Genomic DNA, 15,151 nt, shown 5'->3' with positions numbered 1-15,151 from the left:
AAGGACAAGGAAAGCAAAGGAGAAGGAGTTCATAATGAATGAGTTCATAAGATATTTATGACGACAGCCACTGCATTCTGAGTGACTCACCACCACCTCTCCAAAAATCTTTAAACTGTTGATATATATGGCTAAAACAATGAAAGCTGCCCCACTGCAGTGATAATACATTCTACAGAAACATGGATTCAAAAAGTCTTAATTAAATGTATCATTCAAGTACACAACAGTATTGTATACAATATTTTAAAAGATTCAAATATAGCCAGTCTCACCATTTTGGTTCTCAAGGAATTCTGGGAAGTAGAAGAATTCTGGGATAAGCTCCTTGACGTCATTGGGATTATCCATGAGGGTCTGCCATGTTGCTGGGATGGAGTGGAACTGGCGGTCGGCACAGTCAAACCTGAGCCAAGGCAACATGGTACGAATGAGTCTAAATAAACACTACAAGCTTTGATCACAGCTACTATCAACAGTGAAGATAAATGGAGGGAGAGTAGAGGTGAGCTGGCTGGACTGGGAGGCAGACATGCAGATGACTGTCTGCCTGACTGCCCTCCTTACCGTCCACTCTGCAGCTGGATGTGCAGGGAGGTGAAGGGCTCCACTCTGATGAGGTAGTGCATCACCCCGGCAGCGTTTGAGTAGTGGGTGCCATAATGGAACCTGTCGATGGTGCCCGTTGGGTCCTCGAAACTTTCATACCTGGCGGGTACATTCAAAGTTAACTGAGATGTAACTTGACCAGTGGAACTTCTTCTGTCAGCTGATGAGTGTCTGTATTATTTAAAGATCTTTGATGAGAAGAATGTGCTGATGAAACATACTTCTCTCTCACAGCCTTGGCGTTGCGTTCGTTAAGCACCGCCACTGGCTTTGACAGGTCCCTGAACACCCGAGGATCAGACAGGTCCAGCTCCTCTGAAGTGTAGTCAGATAAAATCCAGGGAAACTGTTAACACATACACAACAACTTAGCTCACATACATTCACTCTCTCACCACTGCTCAACAGTGAAGTATTCGGTGAGGAACGCACCACTGGGTACTGAGCCAGGTTGTTGTATGTTCTGCCCGCAATCGTGTTGAGCTGCATCAAATAGTCAAAGTTGGAAATCTCCCGGTTCACCCATTTCTGCGTATGAGGACAGAGGAACAAGCAGAGTATGCAGAGTTTTAGGTTTCCTTTTTTAATTCAATCCTGATTACAAGCTGATGTACATTCCTCAAATTTTAATGCGATGAGATTTGAAGGTGAACTATATTTTCATTTTAATGTGATTTTAAGTCAACCTCTACTAACTGCAGCCATATATTTCAGGTGTGTGCATGTTGAGACTGCCTGGTAGCTGTAACTGTGAAATGACCTCTCAGCATCACTGTTTGCTGTGTCCTGACCTGCGTGAGCCCGGAGGCTTTGAGGAGCTCCTGTGGTGAGCGGGTTCCATAAAGGCTGAGAGAGCGCAGCAGCAACATGCGGCTGTACACTTTGTTCCTCGCCTGTTAAAAAGAGAAAAACAATGGCAACAGGTGAGAAACTTTTTAATGGATCACAGAATGATCACAGAATCCTATTTCATTTTCTGGACCAGAGAAGCTAGGGAGTGATCACCTCTTTCTTGAAGTTAAGGAAGTAATTGGTCTGGTCGATGAGAAAGATCTCCAAAGCTGAGCGTCGCAGGTTGTATCGCCGCAGGTGGACTTCTCGGATCTGAGACAGAGGCCATTTAAAGTCGTGGCCCACTCCTTCAGGAAACAAGCAAACACAGCTAGTGTAAGAAAATGTTGTATCGCATTTCTCCATATGTTCTCATCAACCTCTCTCACCTTCTTCTTTCTCCTGGCTGCTGTCGTAGAAGTAGATGTGCTGGGTGGTGAGCTCCAGTCGGCCAGGCACCACGTCAACCACCGTCACCAGCTCACAGTCCTCCCACAACACCAGTTTCTCCTTCTGGCCTGCCTCCTCTGTTTCAACCCTGCAGGACATTGAGAGCAAATGAGAGGCTGTTACAAATTCCCTGAATAACTCTTGACTTCCTGGTCTCTGATGTATCAGCAGTGTTGGACTGTAGTGGTTGTATTTGGTGACTAACTGGTTGCTGGCAGCGTTGGGATCTTCCTCGGGCAGCTCCAGGATGTCGTCCTCCAGGTCGCTGACTTTGACCTGCTTCACAGCCTCCAGCAACAAAGACTCTGGGTTTACACGCAGCTGATGGACACCTGAGCAAAGCAGAAGAGACAGGTGAGATTTGCAAACTTCCAGAGATGGTGGAAGTGCTTAATATCGCAGGGCATGGCTGCCACATTTACAGTCAGTGCACAGTTGTTTGGCTGCTTGTTTTGGCCATAAATGACTGTTTTCTTACCCAGGTTGTCTCTCAGAGCGCTGGCTTCTCTGTGAGGGTCAAAGTTGTAATTACGGACGAGCTTCAGTCTCATGCGGGAGTAGTTCTCAGCACTGGAAACCCTCCAATGCATCTCGTCCTGCTGCCTGTTTCAAAACACACTTGTATTATTATGTGTGTACATCATATTATATGTGTCACAATTATAAACCGTGACTACTTCCTATTAGTGTCTGTTTAGCTACTGATGCCACTGCAATAGTTTCTATCATGTTTTAAATGAATGTAAAAACATGAAGCTCTATTCCTCACTGAGGTGTAAGCCCATATGTATTACTCTAAATGCTTGTATACAGTGGAAAACTGTAAGAACCACAGATAAGTGAAGAAGAATCATAGTACCTGTCAGCCCAGGGTCCTCTCTCACACACCAGACCTCGCCGTGCTGCCTTCCACTGCCTGAGGATGGCGCTGTTCTGACTGTGCTGCTGCTTCAACATGCTGTTGTAGCGCAGATTCTCCTGGCGGCCCCGGCGGGAAAAGGGCTCCACAAATTGCTCCTGAAGAATTGGAGACCAAATGGACATTGCACAGGGGCCATAGTGGGCTAGAAATGCAGGAAAAGATTATTCTGTGCCGCTTGCTGACCCAACTAACCTGGAAGCGAATCTTGCTCTCACCCCTCTCCCTCTCTCTCTTATGCAGGCTGACCATGAAGGCCTCGTAGCACTCCTTCCAGTACAGAGCCATGGTTTCATGGCCCTGGCTGAATGTTTCGATTTCATACTGTTTCATGTAAGGAATAATCTGTAGAAAAATGACAGAAAAATTAGAACAAGGACTTTACATTTTAATACCAGTTACAACAACAACATTAACTCTAAATCTCATACGTATTTATCGAGGTATACACGCCACTCCGGTGAACTGCAGTATAGCTGGAAGTCCTCAAAAAAGGATGGGCTGCCATTGGTGTCGGGAAGCTGGGGGAGGTGCAGCTCCATGTAGAGGAGGCGGTGGACTTTGGAGAGCAGCGTTCGCAGCAGAGGAACCAGGAAGGAGTAGGTGTCTGTCTGCTCCTGGATAGAGCGCTGCAGGATGCCCTCCACCTTCCCCAACAGGTAGCAGGCCTCATCCTGACTGGACACCTCCTTGGTCTGCAGGATGCCATTGAGCTTGGCAGTGGCCATGGCACACACCTGGGACACATGTCATTTATTACTCTTGCTTTTTACAAAAAGCCACAAAAAAACACCAATGCAACATTTTGAACATGGAAGAAATGGTGAATACTGAAAAGAAAAGTTCACCTCCGGGTCCTCCTGAGCCATGAAGCCCAGCAGCAGTCGAAGTCCAACCTGGGAGAGCTGGAACCACTGGGTGCCAGCAGAGTACCACACCATGAGGCTGTCCATCAGCGTCACAGTCTCTTCCAACACCTTCTCAGTCCACAGAGCTGGATTAACCAGGCCCTCTGCCTGCAGGAAGTCCTGCACCATGTGAAGCAGCCGCACTGCGTTCTCTGTGTGTTGTGGCAGTGTGGCTGCTGAGGCCTCACGGTTATCGCTCACTGCCCACTCTAACATACGTTCCATCAGGCTAGAGAAGAAAGAGAGAACACAGACACTGTTAGCGAGCTGGTCTCAGGCAGCACCCAGTCCCAGTTGCATTCAGTACAGTCTGTGGTCTGAGAAAAGATTCACCTGAGTTTGATCTGGTCGACAGGAAGCAGCAGCTCGTTGGCCGTCCCAAGTTTAGTGAGGGCTGAGAAGACCTGGCCACGTTCCAGCCATGCTGAATCATCTGAACCCTCGACGCCTCGCCACATCACACACAGCACTATCTCCAAAAGCATGCTGCACAGCTCCTCCTCTGCCCGCTAGGGGGCGGCATCACACCAAGTAAGATTACATTAGAGGAAATTTCGTTGATCACTTGGGATCAGCGTTAATAACGAAGATAACAAATGTCATGACACAACCATTAAGTTACCTACTTGCAATCTTACACTTATTGACTGTTTGCTGTTTGTGATTATTATACTTCAGTGCTTAAAGCATTTTAATATTCTCAACATGATCCTCCTAATGTGTCTTTGGCATTCAGTGGTCTGTCTCAACTGGTTCATGGGGTATTTACATATTGGTTACATTTTAACACTGCCAAGCAGATCTAACATTGCCCAACCACAACTTTTAAAATGACATATTTGGTGCTGTAATAGCCAGCTTCCTGCTTTGGAAGGACGCAGGTAGTCTCTCTGGCCTCCGGGAAAGCACTAGATGAAAGTCCGTGCTGGGATCCCTGAGGCGGCAGTGACATTTCACCTACTGAGTCAGAGGCTCTTGCTGTTAGTAGCATTAAGGAAATCTAAGAATACAAACTACTATATAAAACACCACATCAGGGTTTTTTTTAAAATCACCTACATAATGCTAGGGCCTTTGTGAGAAACTATTTCGGGGCTTTTATAGTTGATACTGGCAATGTTCTTCTGAAGAATTCAAAAATGAAAACTATTGTCATTATCACACACCAGTTTATTTTCAGTTGACCCCACCCCAGATATGCTGTTGTGCTGCTATAAATATTTATTGGAGCACTACACGTGCTCCTGACTACGGTCCCCTCAAAAGTTCACTCCTGTTTAAAACGACACTGTCTTTTAAAAAATACAATGTTATCTTTCTGATATTTTAAAAATGTCTGTCTTCAAAAGAAACCAGTAGCCTTGAAGCTGAGTCCAGGGTAGGGACAACATTAGATGGTCTTTTTATGGGATTTGTTGATGATAACAGCCTTATCCTTTATTAAAATCATTCATTTATTAATATGGCATCTCAGCAAGTTGAAATGGAGCTGTCTCACCTCAGCATTGTTGAAGGACTCTCCTAACGAGATATTGTCACTGAAGAGGAAGCTGTCTTCAGTCAGGGAGGAAGTTGCATCTCGATCCCCAGAGCTACCTGGGAAAGGCTTGGAAGTCTCCAGTGGCGATGGTGTGCTGGGCATGCTACCGGGTGTTTGGCTGCCACTCTCTCCACCTTCGTAGGCCTGCAGGTGGGACAGATCCAGCATCAGGCCCCCTGATTTTCCCACCACCCAGGGTTTGACGTGGAGCTGGGGTTCGGTGGAGGCAGAGGAGGACGGCGTGTCCAGCAGCGATATTACGTCACCGTTCTCCAGGCTGTCCACAGAGCGAGTGTCACCTATGCTGAGCCGGTCGTCCTCCAACCGGTCCAGGCGGCTAGCACTGCCTGCCCGTGCCCGCCTTTCCAGCGGCAGCTCCAAGCGGTTAGTGCTGCTGCCACTGGGCCGGGTAAGGTCCAGACTGCAGGTGCTGATGGTGTCAACGCTCCGCAGCGGCAGGGACCCGTCACCCCGCAAGTACAGTCGCATGAGTGTGTCCTGCCAACACTGCTGCTTTGAGATCTGGACTGCAGCATCCTGCTGCGACTGTAGCAGCTGGTACACCTGAAGACAGAGGACAGAAATGGTGAAACTTACCTGCAGGAGAACTAGGTCATGTACCACCAAGAGATAAAGAATGAGAAAGCTAATAAGCTAATCTTTAATGTCCTCACTAGTTGTTAGTGTTGGTTTTTAAGTCTCATACTTCAACTGGAGCAGCATTGTGAAACAGACTTAAAATGTTGAAGAAAGAACATGCACAGTATTGTAGAAAGCATTTAACACCGATCGATTGCTGGAACCTTCAGTAATTTCCTATGTCTGCTGTGTGTGTATTAGTAACAGTGCAAGTGTCTCCAGCTTTAGGTGCAGGTGTTTCCCCACCCTCTTGCAGACGATGAGCCGCACACTGGGCCCAGCCCGGTGAGTGAGCTGCACCAGAGCCATCAGGTCCTTGTAGTTCACCACTTGATCTGTAGGTATTAAGCACACACACACACACACGCACACACACATAAACACACACACACAGTTTCACATTTGTCCAAAGTGTATATACAGTACTCTCGGTTGCCACTTCATCATGTGCTAATGCTGTTATCTAATTCTATCCTAATGACAACACAAAGCCTTAGCTCCATTGATCTGCCCACTGAACTGGTCAGAGACATTTTCCATCAGTGCACAAACAACAACGCACCAGTGTGTTGTACTGTGTATATCACTGGGGTTGAAATAAGGCTAATCTACATTCCTCCTCTGTTTAAAGAAAACGAATAATCAACAATACTTAACTCTTCTTGAGGAATTGATTCCATTCATTCAAGGAGAAAATCACATAAAGTCACTGGGCCTAATAGACCAAACTGACTAAAAGCTAGTGTTCAACTGGGCTGATTTAATTTAACTAAAGGGGAGATTTACTGTGGCAGGAGAGTGAACAGCGGGAAGTCCAGGCTGACCAATGATACTCAATGACAGCAGCTAATGCAGCAAATGTAAAAAATCTTCTAAAGCTCATAATCCTCTTTTGATTATTTGCACATAAGAGTTTAAAGGTGACCTATTTCAGCAGAAAAGCAGTTCAGAGTAAACACACTTCAGTGATTTGAAAAGAAACTCTGACCTGTGTGGAGAACCTGGTTGAGCAGGCAGCGGATCAGGGTTGGAGTGATGTGAAGGTCGGAGAAGAGCAGTGACAGGCTGGAGTAACCTGCCTCCCGCAGCCGCAGACGCTGTTTGTTCTTCTCGTAGACGCGGTCACAGCGCAACATGCGCTCAAACAGCTGCACAGAGTGTAGAGAAAATAATCAAATAATCATTATCAAATCAACGTGGCTGGATGCTCAGTACAGTTATAAAACAGCTTGAGTATGAGCCCTGATTCTCTGCAGAGCTTCATAACTAATCAGAACCTTTTAGTATATCTTAGTCTGTGACAGCAATTGACTGATGTGTAATAACGTGATAGCAATATTTAAGCCTAGAGCTGAAAATCATAGTGTGTTTCAGACTTTGCTGGCTCACACCCACCTTGAAGACGAGCTCTCTGAGGCGGTCTGAGTGTTTGTTGTTGAGCAGGAGAGCGTAGCAGGAATCGGCCGCCCCGGGTTCAAAGAGGAGCAGAAAGAGCTGGTCTCTGGCTGGACTGCTCTGGAGAAGGCTGATTAACAGCTCCAGCTGCCCGCACAGCTGCAGCACACACAGCCACAACTGAAATCAGTTACTTTACATAGTGATAGAGTTGCTTGGCTTAGCAAGATTATTATCCTTGTTAATAGTAATTGATGAAACTTGGGTAATGTAAGTTGATATTTAAAAAACAAGAGGTGGGAAACTAAAGTGTCATGTAGTGAAAGCAGATGAATGTTGCTTACAGAGAGGAAAATGTTTTAAAACAGTGAGGCTGGCTGGAAATGAACCGTGAACTTCCTGTACAGGCCGGTGGTACATTTCACAAGGAAACAGAAAATCCTGCTCTGAGCCTCCTGCCACAATCTGACCCCACCACCTTACCTGCTCCTCATCGCCAATGGCGGCAATGTATCCCAGAATGCTGTACATCTCTTCCTGTGACATGCCCTTGCTGATGTAGTACTTGATGAGGCCAAAGAGAGACGCCCGGATGGTACGAATGTCATCTTCGCTCAGGTCACTCTCTTTATTACTGCTCTTCCTACAGGGGATGATAAAAATGTTTTGTGAACATTTTGGCAAAAAAAAAAAAAACAAAACTATATACTGTATGTTTGAACTTTTCAACTTTGAATTGGGTCTCACCCATAATAGAGCCGTATAGCGTCCAAGAGGAACTGAACTCCATATTTTTTACGGAACTGCTTCCTGTTGTCTTTGATGACGGTGGACATGTACTGGATATGACCTTTATTTAAACCAAAACAAATAAAATAAATAAGGGACATATCAGAACTGGAAACAGTCTCAGTGTCACACACTTACTGTACCATGTATTTTATAAATATAAATGACTACTGTATATTCATATACAACAGTCTAGCCCCTTAGTAAAAATATGATTAAAGTGTTACTCCAACACAGAAACACATGCTATAAACATCAGCCTCACCTATCCGTAGAGGGAAGTCTCCTTTGTTCCAGATGTTGAAGTTGAACAGCAGATGTGTGTGAAGTTGCTGCAGCAGAGCCTGGTTCTTCTCATATGTCACTTGCTCTATCAGCAGCTGCATAGCAACCAGCACGCTGACATCCACATGACCCACTGGCAGCTAAACACATCGCAAAACAATGGACTCAATTTTACTATTAGTTAAACTGCACACACACATTTACTGGCACATGTACAAAATGATGAAACCAAAAGTGACACACACAAAACAGCGACTTATTATGTGTGGTTCCATAAACCACAATGAGGGTTTCTTAGCAAGTAAGTACAAAGCAACATCATGTTGCTTGTTGTGTTGCCATCATGGCAATAACTGTCTCTTTAAACAGATAAGGAACATGTTGCGAGAGGGAAAGCACTTTTGTGCATTTACCATTTATACGGGTGTGGCTACTTTGCCAAGAACAACCATTATCGCATCTAAGATCATTTCTTTGATGTGGGTCTCTGTCGGGGATTTGACTTTCCCATGGAGTAAATGCTGATTCAGAGCTATTTGCAATCCATTTCCAAACCTCTTAAAAACAAATACATTCAGAGGCACTTGGACCAGACAAGAGGCAGAAAAAGAAAGAGGGAAGATAGAGGGTTGGGAATTTAAGCAAATGAGGGTCACAGGCACAAAGGAAAACACAGAACTACCACAGACCTAGACTGGGACAAAAGCTGAGTGGCCTGAAATAGTTTCACTGGGTGAACAGTCTTTCACCCCATGTGAGTCTCATACAGTGAGTAATGTAATAATCAAAGTAGACTGAAGTCAGTCCAGCTTGAAGACGGTGAAAACAGAAGACTGTTATCATCCGGAGACCTCGTGTGAAATATACTCAATTGAGAGAAAGTGATCAGAAAAGGCTCGTCAAACATGAGTGTGACTCGGACAGGATTAGAGTTATCAGTGGACTGCTGACCTCATTCAAGCTTACATCCTGCAACGTTTTAAGATGACAAATTGCAGAGAGGCATGGGAATTGGGACCATGATTTAAACTATGATTGATGAAGTATTTCATGTTTCAAACCAATCAAGAAATACTCTTACCAAGAACTATTACACAACAAAAATTACAAACTGTAAACTCCCCAGAAGAGAACAAATGTGTTGATGTGTATGCAAGTAGACAAATTTGATTTGTCACAGAATTTTAAGAATTCCTTGAGTCTCCCTTTGTGAACAGGGCCCACAATCCCACTGTGGCATCCTGGTAATATTTGTCATTTGTCACATTAGGCTTAAACAGAGACCTTCTGCAGCAGGGCTCCCAGTGTGCCGACACAGTGTGAGTGGAGAAGACTCTCCTGGTTGATCGGATGCCTCTGCAGGAAATGCTTTAGCACCAACAGAAAAGTGGCCACCAGATTCTTCTCCAGGCGTGCCTCTGAAGCAAAACATACAAATACATTTGTTTCCATGTGGGCACCAGTTTCACAATCCAACTGAAATAAAGAGCTTCAGTAGAAATGTTATATTGCAGCTGAGGCACAGCATACCTGAAGCCCTGTTGGACGGGAGAATGACCCAGTCTCCATCGGCTGGTGTGGACACATCCGGGGTAATGAAATCTGACCCAGATGCAGGATCGCTGGGCTGTTGATCAGGGGTCACCAGGGCCAACTGCTCCAGTATAGGGAAGAGCACTGGTAGGCCCCCCACACAGTTTATCATATCCTGCCACAGATAACACAAGAAGTACAATAGACGTCTATGTGATACAAGCTGAAACAATCCTCTGAGCAATAGATAGACAAAGAGATCTGTGACAGAAAGAGCTGGATGTTACTCCCACCTTGATATCCCAGTTGACAACTTTGTTCCCAGTCAGCCGCCCATGCAGCATGTTTGGAGACAGGTCTAGACAGATGGGGTTCCTACATGCCTGTTGACAAAATATCCATGTTTAGTTAACACTTTAACATAGACTTGGTTAAAGAAATACGACTGGGGCAAAAACATCAGTTCAAAAAATACATGAAGTTTCATTCACAAATTCATACGAAAGGACAGCTAATAATAATAAAGTGGTCTAATCACCTTGGGTGAGTAGTGCAGCAGCAATTTGGATGCAAGGTCACCAAGTTCTGATTCCTGGGCTTTGAATGGAGATATGCAGTTTGGACCTGTGCAGAAAAAGGAGAGAGAATTTTAATCGGAGAAAGAAAAGAAAAGAAATATTTTAAGCTTTGTGTTTCAGTTTTACCATTTTTATCTTACCAGGTTTTTTTATACCATCATTTTTATTTATTCAATCAACGCTAAGTCTCCTTCATTCCACCTCCTACTTACCAGCACTACAGATGGCTTTTATGTGGTTGGGCTGGAGGGGTTCATGGAAAACCATGACGCTTCCCAGCTGGCCCTGCAGTGATGTAGGACTTCCCCACTCACTGTCCTGGGTCCCTGCAGAGATGAGCTTAGTCACTGACTCAGGCTTTCCCCCCAGCAGTCCCCCCCAAGTCTGCGGAGACAGGATGCCGCCCAGCGATGAGCGAGTGGTGGGTGTGGTAGCTGTAGAGAAGGGAGGGTCTGGGATCTGGGAGGGCGGGGGGGTGGTGGTCCTGTGACCAGCTGAGCCAATGCAACAGGAGGTGAATGGCTGCAGGTGGAGGAGAACAGAGAATAATGATGTTTGAGTTAATTCAACTGCTGCTTTTATGTAAGAGGAGCCACCACTTCCTGGGTATACTATTCTGGCCTGGTTGACTATCCATGTTACGATAGTCTATTATTGATTACTAAGTAAATGCAGGTCTCACCTCTGTCATGATGGGATACTTGAGTGGGGCAGACAGTTTCTGCTGTCCATCAACATAAATGTAGACCAGACTCTGTCCAAATGGCCTCTTTCCTGGTACATGCACCACACCGATGCTGTGCTGCAGAAAGAAATTCATACACAACGTTGCTCTGTGTAAAGTGTAAATTTGTTGTTGTTTTAGTGGCACTATCCTTTTAGGAAACGAAGGTCAGTGAATGATGACACTAAACCTGACTCACCCAGAGAGAGTCACAGAAGCAGTAGTCAGGCAGCATGACTGTGACGTACTCCTTCTTCGTGCATACAGCCACCACCAGCACACCTGCTGAGCTGATGAAGGCCTCAAACCCCGTCCCTCCCGGGGTAAAAAAGCTTCACAGAAAAAAAACGTTGGAGCAGCAGTTGGCATACATAATCTAACTTTCAATAATATCTGGCTCTGTAAAACTGACAAGTATCGGAAATATACAATAAAGACTATGTCTTTCCTCTCACCTGTAGAGCTGCTTCCTCTTGTCCTTGCTGGGTTGACCCAGCTGGTCTTGATCCAGTGACAACCAGGCGAGGAAACTGAAAGCAGACCCTGGCCAGCGCTGCACTGTGGGAACTACAATACCAGCCATGCTGGGTGAAAGGTCAAAATACTGCATGGCACTTTCTAGACCCTGCTTGCGGACCATGCCCAGGAGGGCTTTCAGGGAGGGACCCACATAGGGGTGTGCTTGGTTAGAATCTGGAGGCCTGAGCAGGCGCAGTACCCTCAGCAGTTCCCTTGCACCCAAGGACTGCGAGCCCAGTGAACCCACCAATCCCAGCAGGCTCTCAGCGCAAGCTCGGTGTAGCCGTTGGTGACGTTCCAAGGCAGCTAGCACTCGCATGACCATGGCAGCGTTGACACAGGTGGCGCGGGTCTGGCGGTTGAGGCAGCTGAGGCGCCGCAGCCAGTCAGCTGTAAAAAGTTGCAGATCTGCTGAGTCCAGCTCTGGAAGCCACTGTACCAGCAACAGCAAGGGCTCCACATTACTGATGCCCAGGAGCCCCACTGAGGTGTGCTCACCCTCCACTGCCTACACAAACACAGACAAAGGCATCAAGCCATTAGCAACAGTAGCAGACGAACACTTCCAAAACAACAGGCAGGCCTATAGGAGACCAAGTAGACAGTCGTTCGCTCACCATGTTCATGAGCTCTTTGAAAAGGTGTCGGGACGGCTGGCCAAGCGATATAAGCACTTCGTACAAGTGATTGTAACCAATCCTCTCCTTGAAAACCTCCTACAGGGGCAACATAAAAACACATTGCTGTGAAGTCACAAAATGTGCTATATAAGTTGTTTTTATTTTCATAGCCATCCGGCAGACTTTCTAGATCAGGCAAAAGTTCCGAAATGTAGAGCTTTAGAAATAACGAGTAGAGAGATTGTGTGATGAAATGAATGAATGTTCCCATTACCTTTGCAGCTGGTGATTTGTGCATCACTGTGGTCAGGGCTTTGATAGTTGCTACAGCAAGGGAGTCTAGTCGCCCTTGAAACACCTGAAGGACAATTAGACAGATCAGACTTCAGCCAGTCACTTGTTGTTTCAGTGGGCACAAGTCAAATCTTCCTTTATTCCACGTGAATGTCATGTATGTGGGCAACAAACATGCATATAATTTAAAGTCTCATTCATATACAAATTTTCAAATGCTTAAATAATTAACTTATTTAACGTTCTAAACATAACATGCATCAAACTTTGAGGAATAACAGGGAGACTTCAGCTGATGCCGTGGGGCTTGATTCAATTAGCATGAAAATGTGAGTAAAATCACCAATGACAGAACCCTGTTCATCCCTGCAGTAGGAGCTCAAAGCTTCAGCATCAAAGCTTGTACTGCAGACATTAACGTCACATTAAGGCAAGTGCCGTCCTTCTGCTTTCTGCCCCAGGTAAAAAACAAAACAAAACAAAAAACAATCATTTTGAAAGCATAAAGATGTGACTGGAGCAGAAAGTGGTCAGGGTTTAGTCAAAAAAAAAAAAAAACACCCACATACACAAAGGGACAATAATCACAAAGACCTCACTCTTTTCCTCACACACACACGCAAGGCATGCAACCCATAAAACACAAGCCAAACACAGACACATCTCCATCCAGCTCTGTCCTGCTCAGATCCAGCAGGTTCTGGCTCGCTCAACCCGTTACATGTGGACTGGTTAAGCCTACAGAGTCCTGGGCCAGCTGGAGAGTGACCGTGGATACAATCAAACACTTAAGATTATTGTCACCGAGTCCAGATCATCCCAACCCTCTGAACTCTGTGAGAACACACACCAGGCCAATGTGATAGCATTCCAGCAGAACCCATAGTATACCGCAGAAAACCAGGACAATGTGAGGGGAGGGAAAAAACGAAGTGGCAAGGACATAAGTTACGTGACAATGGTTATGAAATAGTGGTCATTCCACAGCAAGACCTTTCAGCACCTTTGGTTCAATTCTAGTTTGAGACTTTAGTTTTGGTGTTTATCACCAAATAGCTTCTGCAGTTTCCAGGTGGCCTTGGAAACAACAAAAGCTTGATGCTTAAAGTGGCACCGGGCAGGTTGCAGCATCTGCCACAGCATCAGGTTACAGCTGCTATAGAGTACAACAAAGACCACACTGGTGTGTGTGTCTTCATGCAGGTTTGTCCACCTGTGTTCACATGGAGGGATTATACCTTAGAAAGGTGGCTCTGTGAGTTGGAAAAGTACAAAGAAGAATAAAAGCTAACATCCATTGAGGGGAACAACTGACCTTTCTGTACATATAAAATGATTCCATGAAAGAGCTCTGACTCATAGTTGACACCAGGCCATTCACAGACAGTCCTTAGATGCATCAGGCTGCTGCTGTAAGCACCAGCTTCATGGCATAGAGCTTTCAGCTAAACAAAGACTAACAACTAATAGTAATGGTAAGCTGACTTGCTGCACTTGTTATAACCTGCCTGAACATTTGGAGATAATGTTAAAAGATTTGCATGACATTTTGGAAAACTATTTATTTCTTTACAATCTCACTGTCAGTGAGAAAACTAATACCACTGTCATGTGTGTTATGATAAATAAGCTGGACCCCACAGCCAGTTAGCTTAAGTTCTGATAAAAAAGGAAGCCTGGAGCCAGCAAGCCTGAGGCAAATCTGCATGAGAGCCAGGACTGTCTTGCTGTGGAGTGGCCACATGGGGAGGTGAAGGTGGTGGGACTTGGCAGCAGCAGGTGGGGGCAGGTAGACGGGTGATGGGGGGGTTGGCAAATGAGATGAGGTGAGGTGAGGTGGGGCTTTCTTGGCGATACCTGAGTGTCCCTCTCTCCTGTCAGTAACCTGTTGTTGGTTATATCTTTCTGGTCCTTGTCTGCCGCCGTGCACCTAGCATTAACCAGCTGACACACACAACAGGCAACATGTCAACAGAGCATGTGGGCAGGTTGATAGAAAGAGAAGTCCAAGACAGGGGAGAGAGAGGGGACGGTGCCGGGGAGGAAAGATGTAGTAAGTGGAGGAGAGGGTGAGAGGTTAAAAGCCGTGACCCTCGGCTGGGGTCACCGTGTGGAGGCGTGTAGGTGATCCAGCCTTGCTCTGGGGACGTAAACATGCAAGGTGGGCAAAATGCGCTTTCTTACACTGAAATTTTAAAAACTGCTAAAGATGACACACAAATCAAGACCTGGACAAAAACATATCCATGAAAAAACCTGAACTACAGTATCTGTAACACAGATATAACGGAACTAATTTCATACTGCAAAAAGGAGTTTCTCTGAGAAAACTTTGTCATAGTGACACCAATATGTTTCTATACTTTAATTTAATAAATTATGATTGCATTACATTTTTACATGCCTGGTTCCTTAGCAGTAAGATGTTTTAAAATGTCTGGTAAATCTCTACATAAACATTAGGAATAATGTTTGATTTGCTTGATTCTGAGCTGGGACATTCATTAGACAGAAGACA

At 45.4% G+C, this 15,151-nt stretch overlaps 1 protein-coding gene across 4 annotated transcripts in view; it reads right to left on the bottom strand.

Moving 5' to 3' along the window:
* The window catches only part of nbeal1 (neurobeachin-like 1), a 33,181-nt gene that overhangs the window by 6,757 nt on the left and 11,273 nt on the right, over positions 1–15,151 (bottom strand). For 3 of the 4 annotated variants that reach the window (XM_026301771.1, XM_026301772.1, XM_026301770.1), the window contains exons 11-42: positions 14,491–14,577; positions 12,614–12,697; positions 12,337–12,435; positions 11,656–12,227; positions 11,400–11,532; positions 11,159–11,278; positions 10,689–10,998; positions 10,437–10,522; positions 10,192–10,281; positions 9,896–10,073; positions 9,650–9,783; positions 8,346–8,505; positions 8,039–8,141; positions 7,775–7,934; positions 7,292–7,450; positions 6,885–7,044; positions 6,143–6,231; positions 5,216–5,821; positions 4,051–4,226; positions 3,658–3,946; positions 3,241–3,546; positions 3,005–3,154; positions 2,750–2,907; positions 2,369–2,493; positions 2,096–2,222; positions 1,830–1,978; positions 1,615–1,748; positions 1,401–1,502; positions 1,042–1,137; positions 831–955; positions 568–708; positions 276–406 (exon numbers count right to left, since the gene is read on the bottom strand). In XM_026301771.1, the coding sequence (XP_026157556.1) occupies positions 276–406; positions 568–708; positions 831–955; positions 1,042–1,137; positions 1,401–1,502; positions 1,615–1,748; positions 1,830–1,978; positions 2,096–2,222; positions 2,369–2,493; positions 2,750–2,907; positions 3,005–3,154; positions 3,241–3,546; positions 3,658–3,946; positions 4,051–4,226; positions 5,216–5,821; positions 6,143–6,231; positions 6,885–7,044; positions 7,292–7,450; positions 7,775–7,934; positions 8,039–8,141; positions 8,346–8,505; positions 9,650–9,783; positions 9,896–10,073; positions 10,192–10,281; positions 10,437–10,522; positions 10,689–10,998; positions 11,159–11,278; positions 11,400–11,532; positions 11,656–12,227; positions 12,337–12,435; positions 12,614–12,697; positions 14,491–14,577 (5,539 nt within the window). The remainder of the gene's footprint in view (positions 1–275; positions 407–567; positions 709–830; positions 956–1,041; positions 1,138–1,400; positions 1,503–1,614; positions 1,749–1,829; positions 1,979–2,095; positions 2,223–2,368; positions 2,494–2,749; positions 2,908–3,004; positions 3,155–3,240; positions 3,547–3,657; positions 3,947–4,050; positions 4,227–5,215; positions 5,822–6,142; positions 6,232–6,884; positions 7,045–7,291; positions 7,451–7,774; positions 7,935–8,038; positions 8,142–8,345; positions 8,506–9,649; positions 9,784–9,895; positions 10,074–10,191; positions 10,282–10,436; positions 10,523–10,688; positions 10,999–11,158; positions 11,279–11,399; positions 11,533–11,655; positions 12,228–12,336; positions 12,436–12,613; positions 12,698–14,490; positions 14,578–15,151) is intronic. The other variant, XM_026301773.1, reaches the window with a different exon arrangement.

The sequence above is a fragment of the Mastacembelus armatus genome, chromosome 2 (assembly GCF_900324485.2).
Source record: "Mastacembelus armatus chromosome 2, fMasArm1.2, whole genome shotgun sequence".
NCBI classification, from domain to species: Eukaryota; Metazoa; Chordata; class Actinopteri; order Synbranchiformes; family Mastacembelidae; genus Mastacembelus; species Mastacembelus armatus.
The sequence above is the reverse complement of the archived record's forward strand: the minus strand, read 5'-3'. Positions and strand labels throughout refer to the sequence as shown.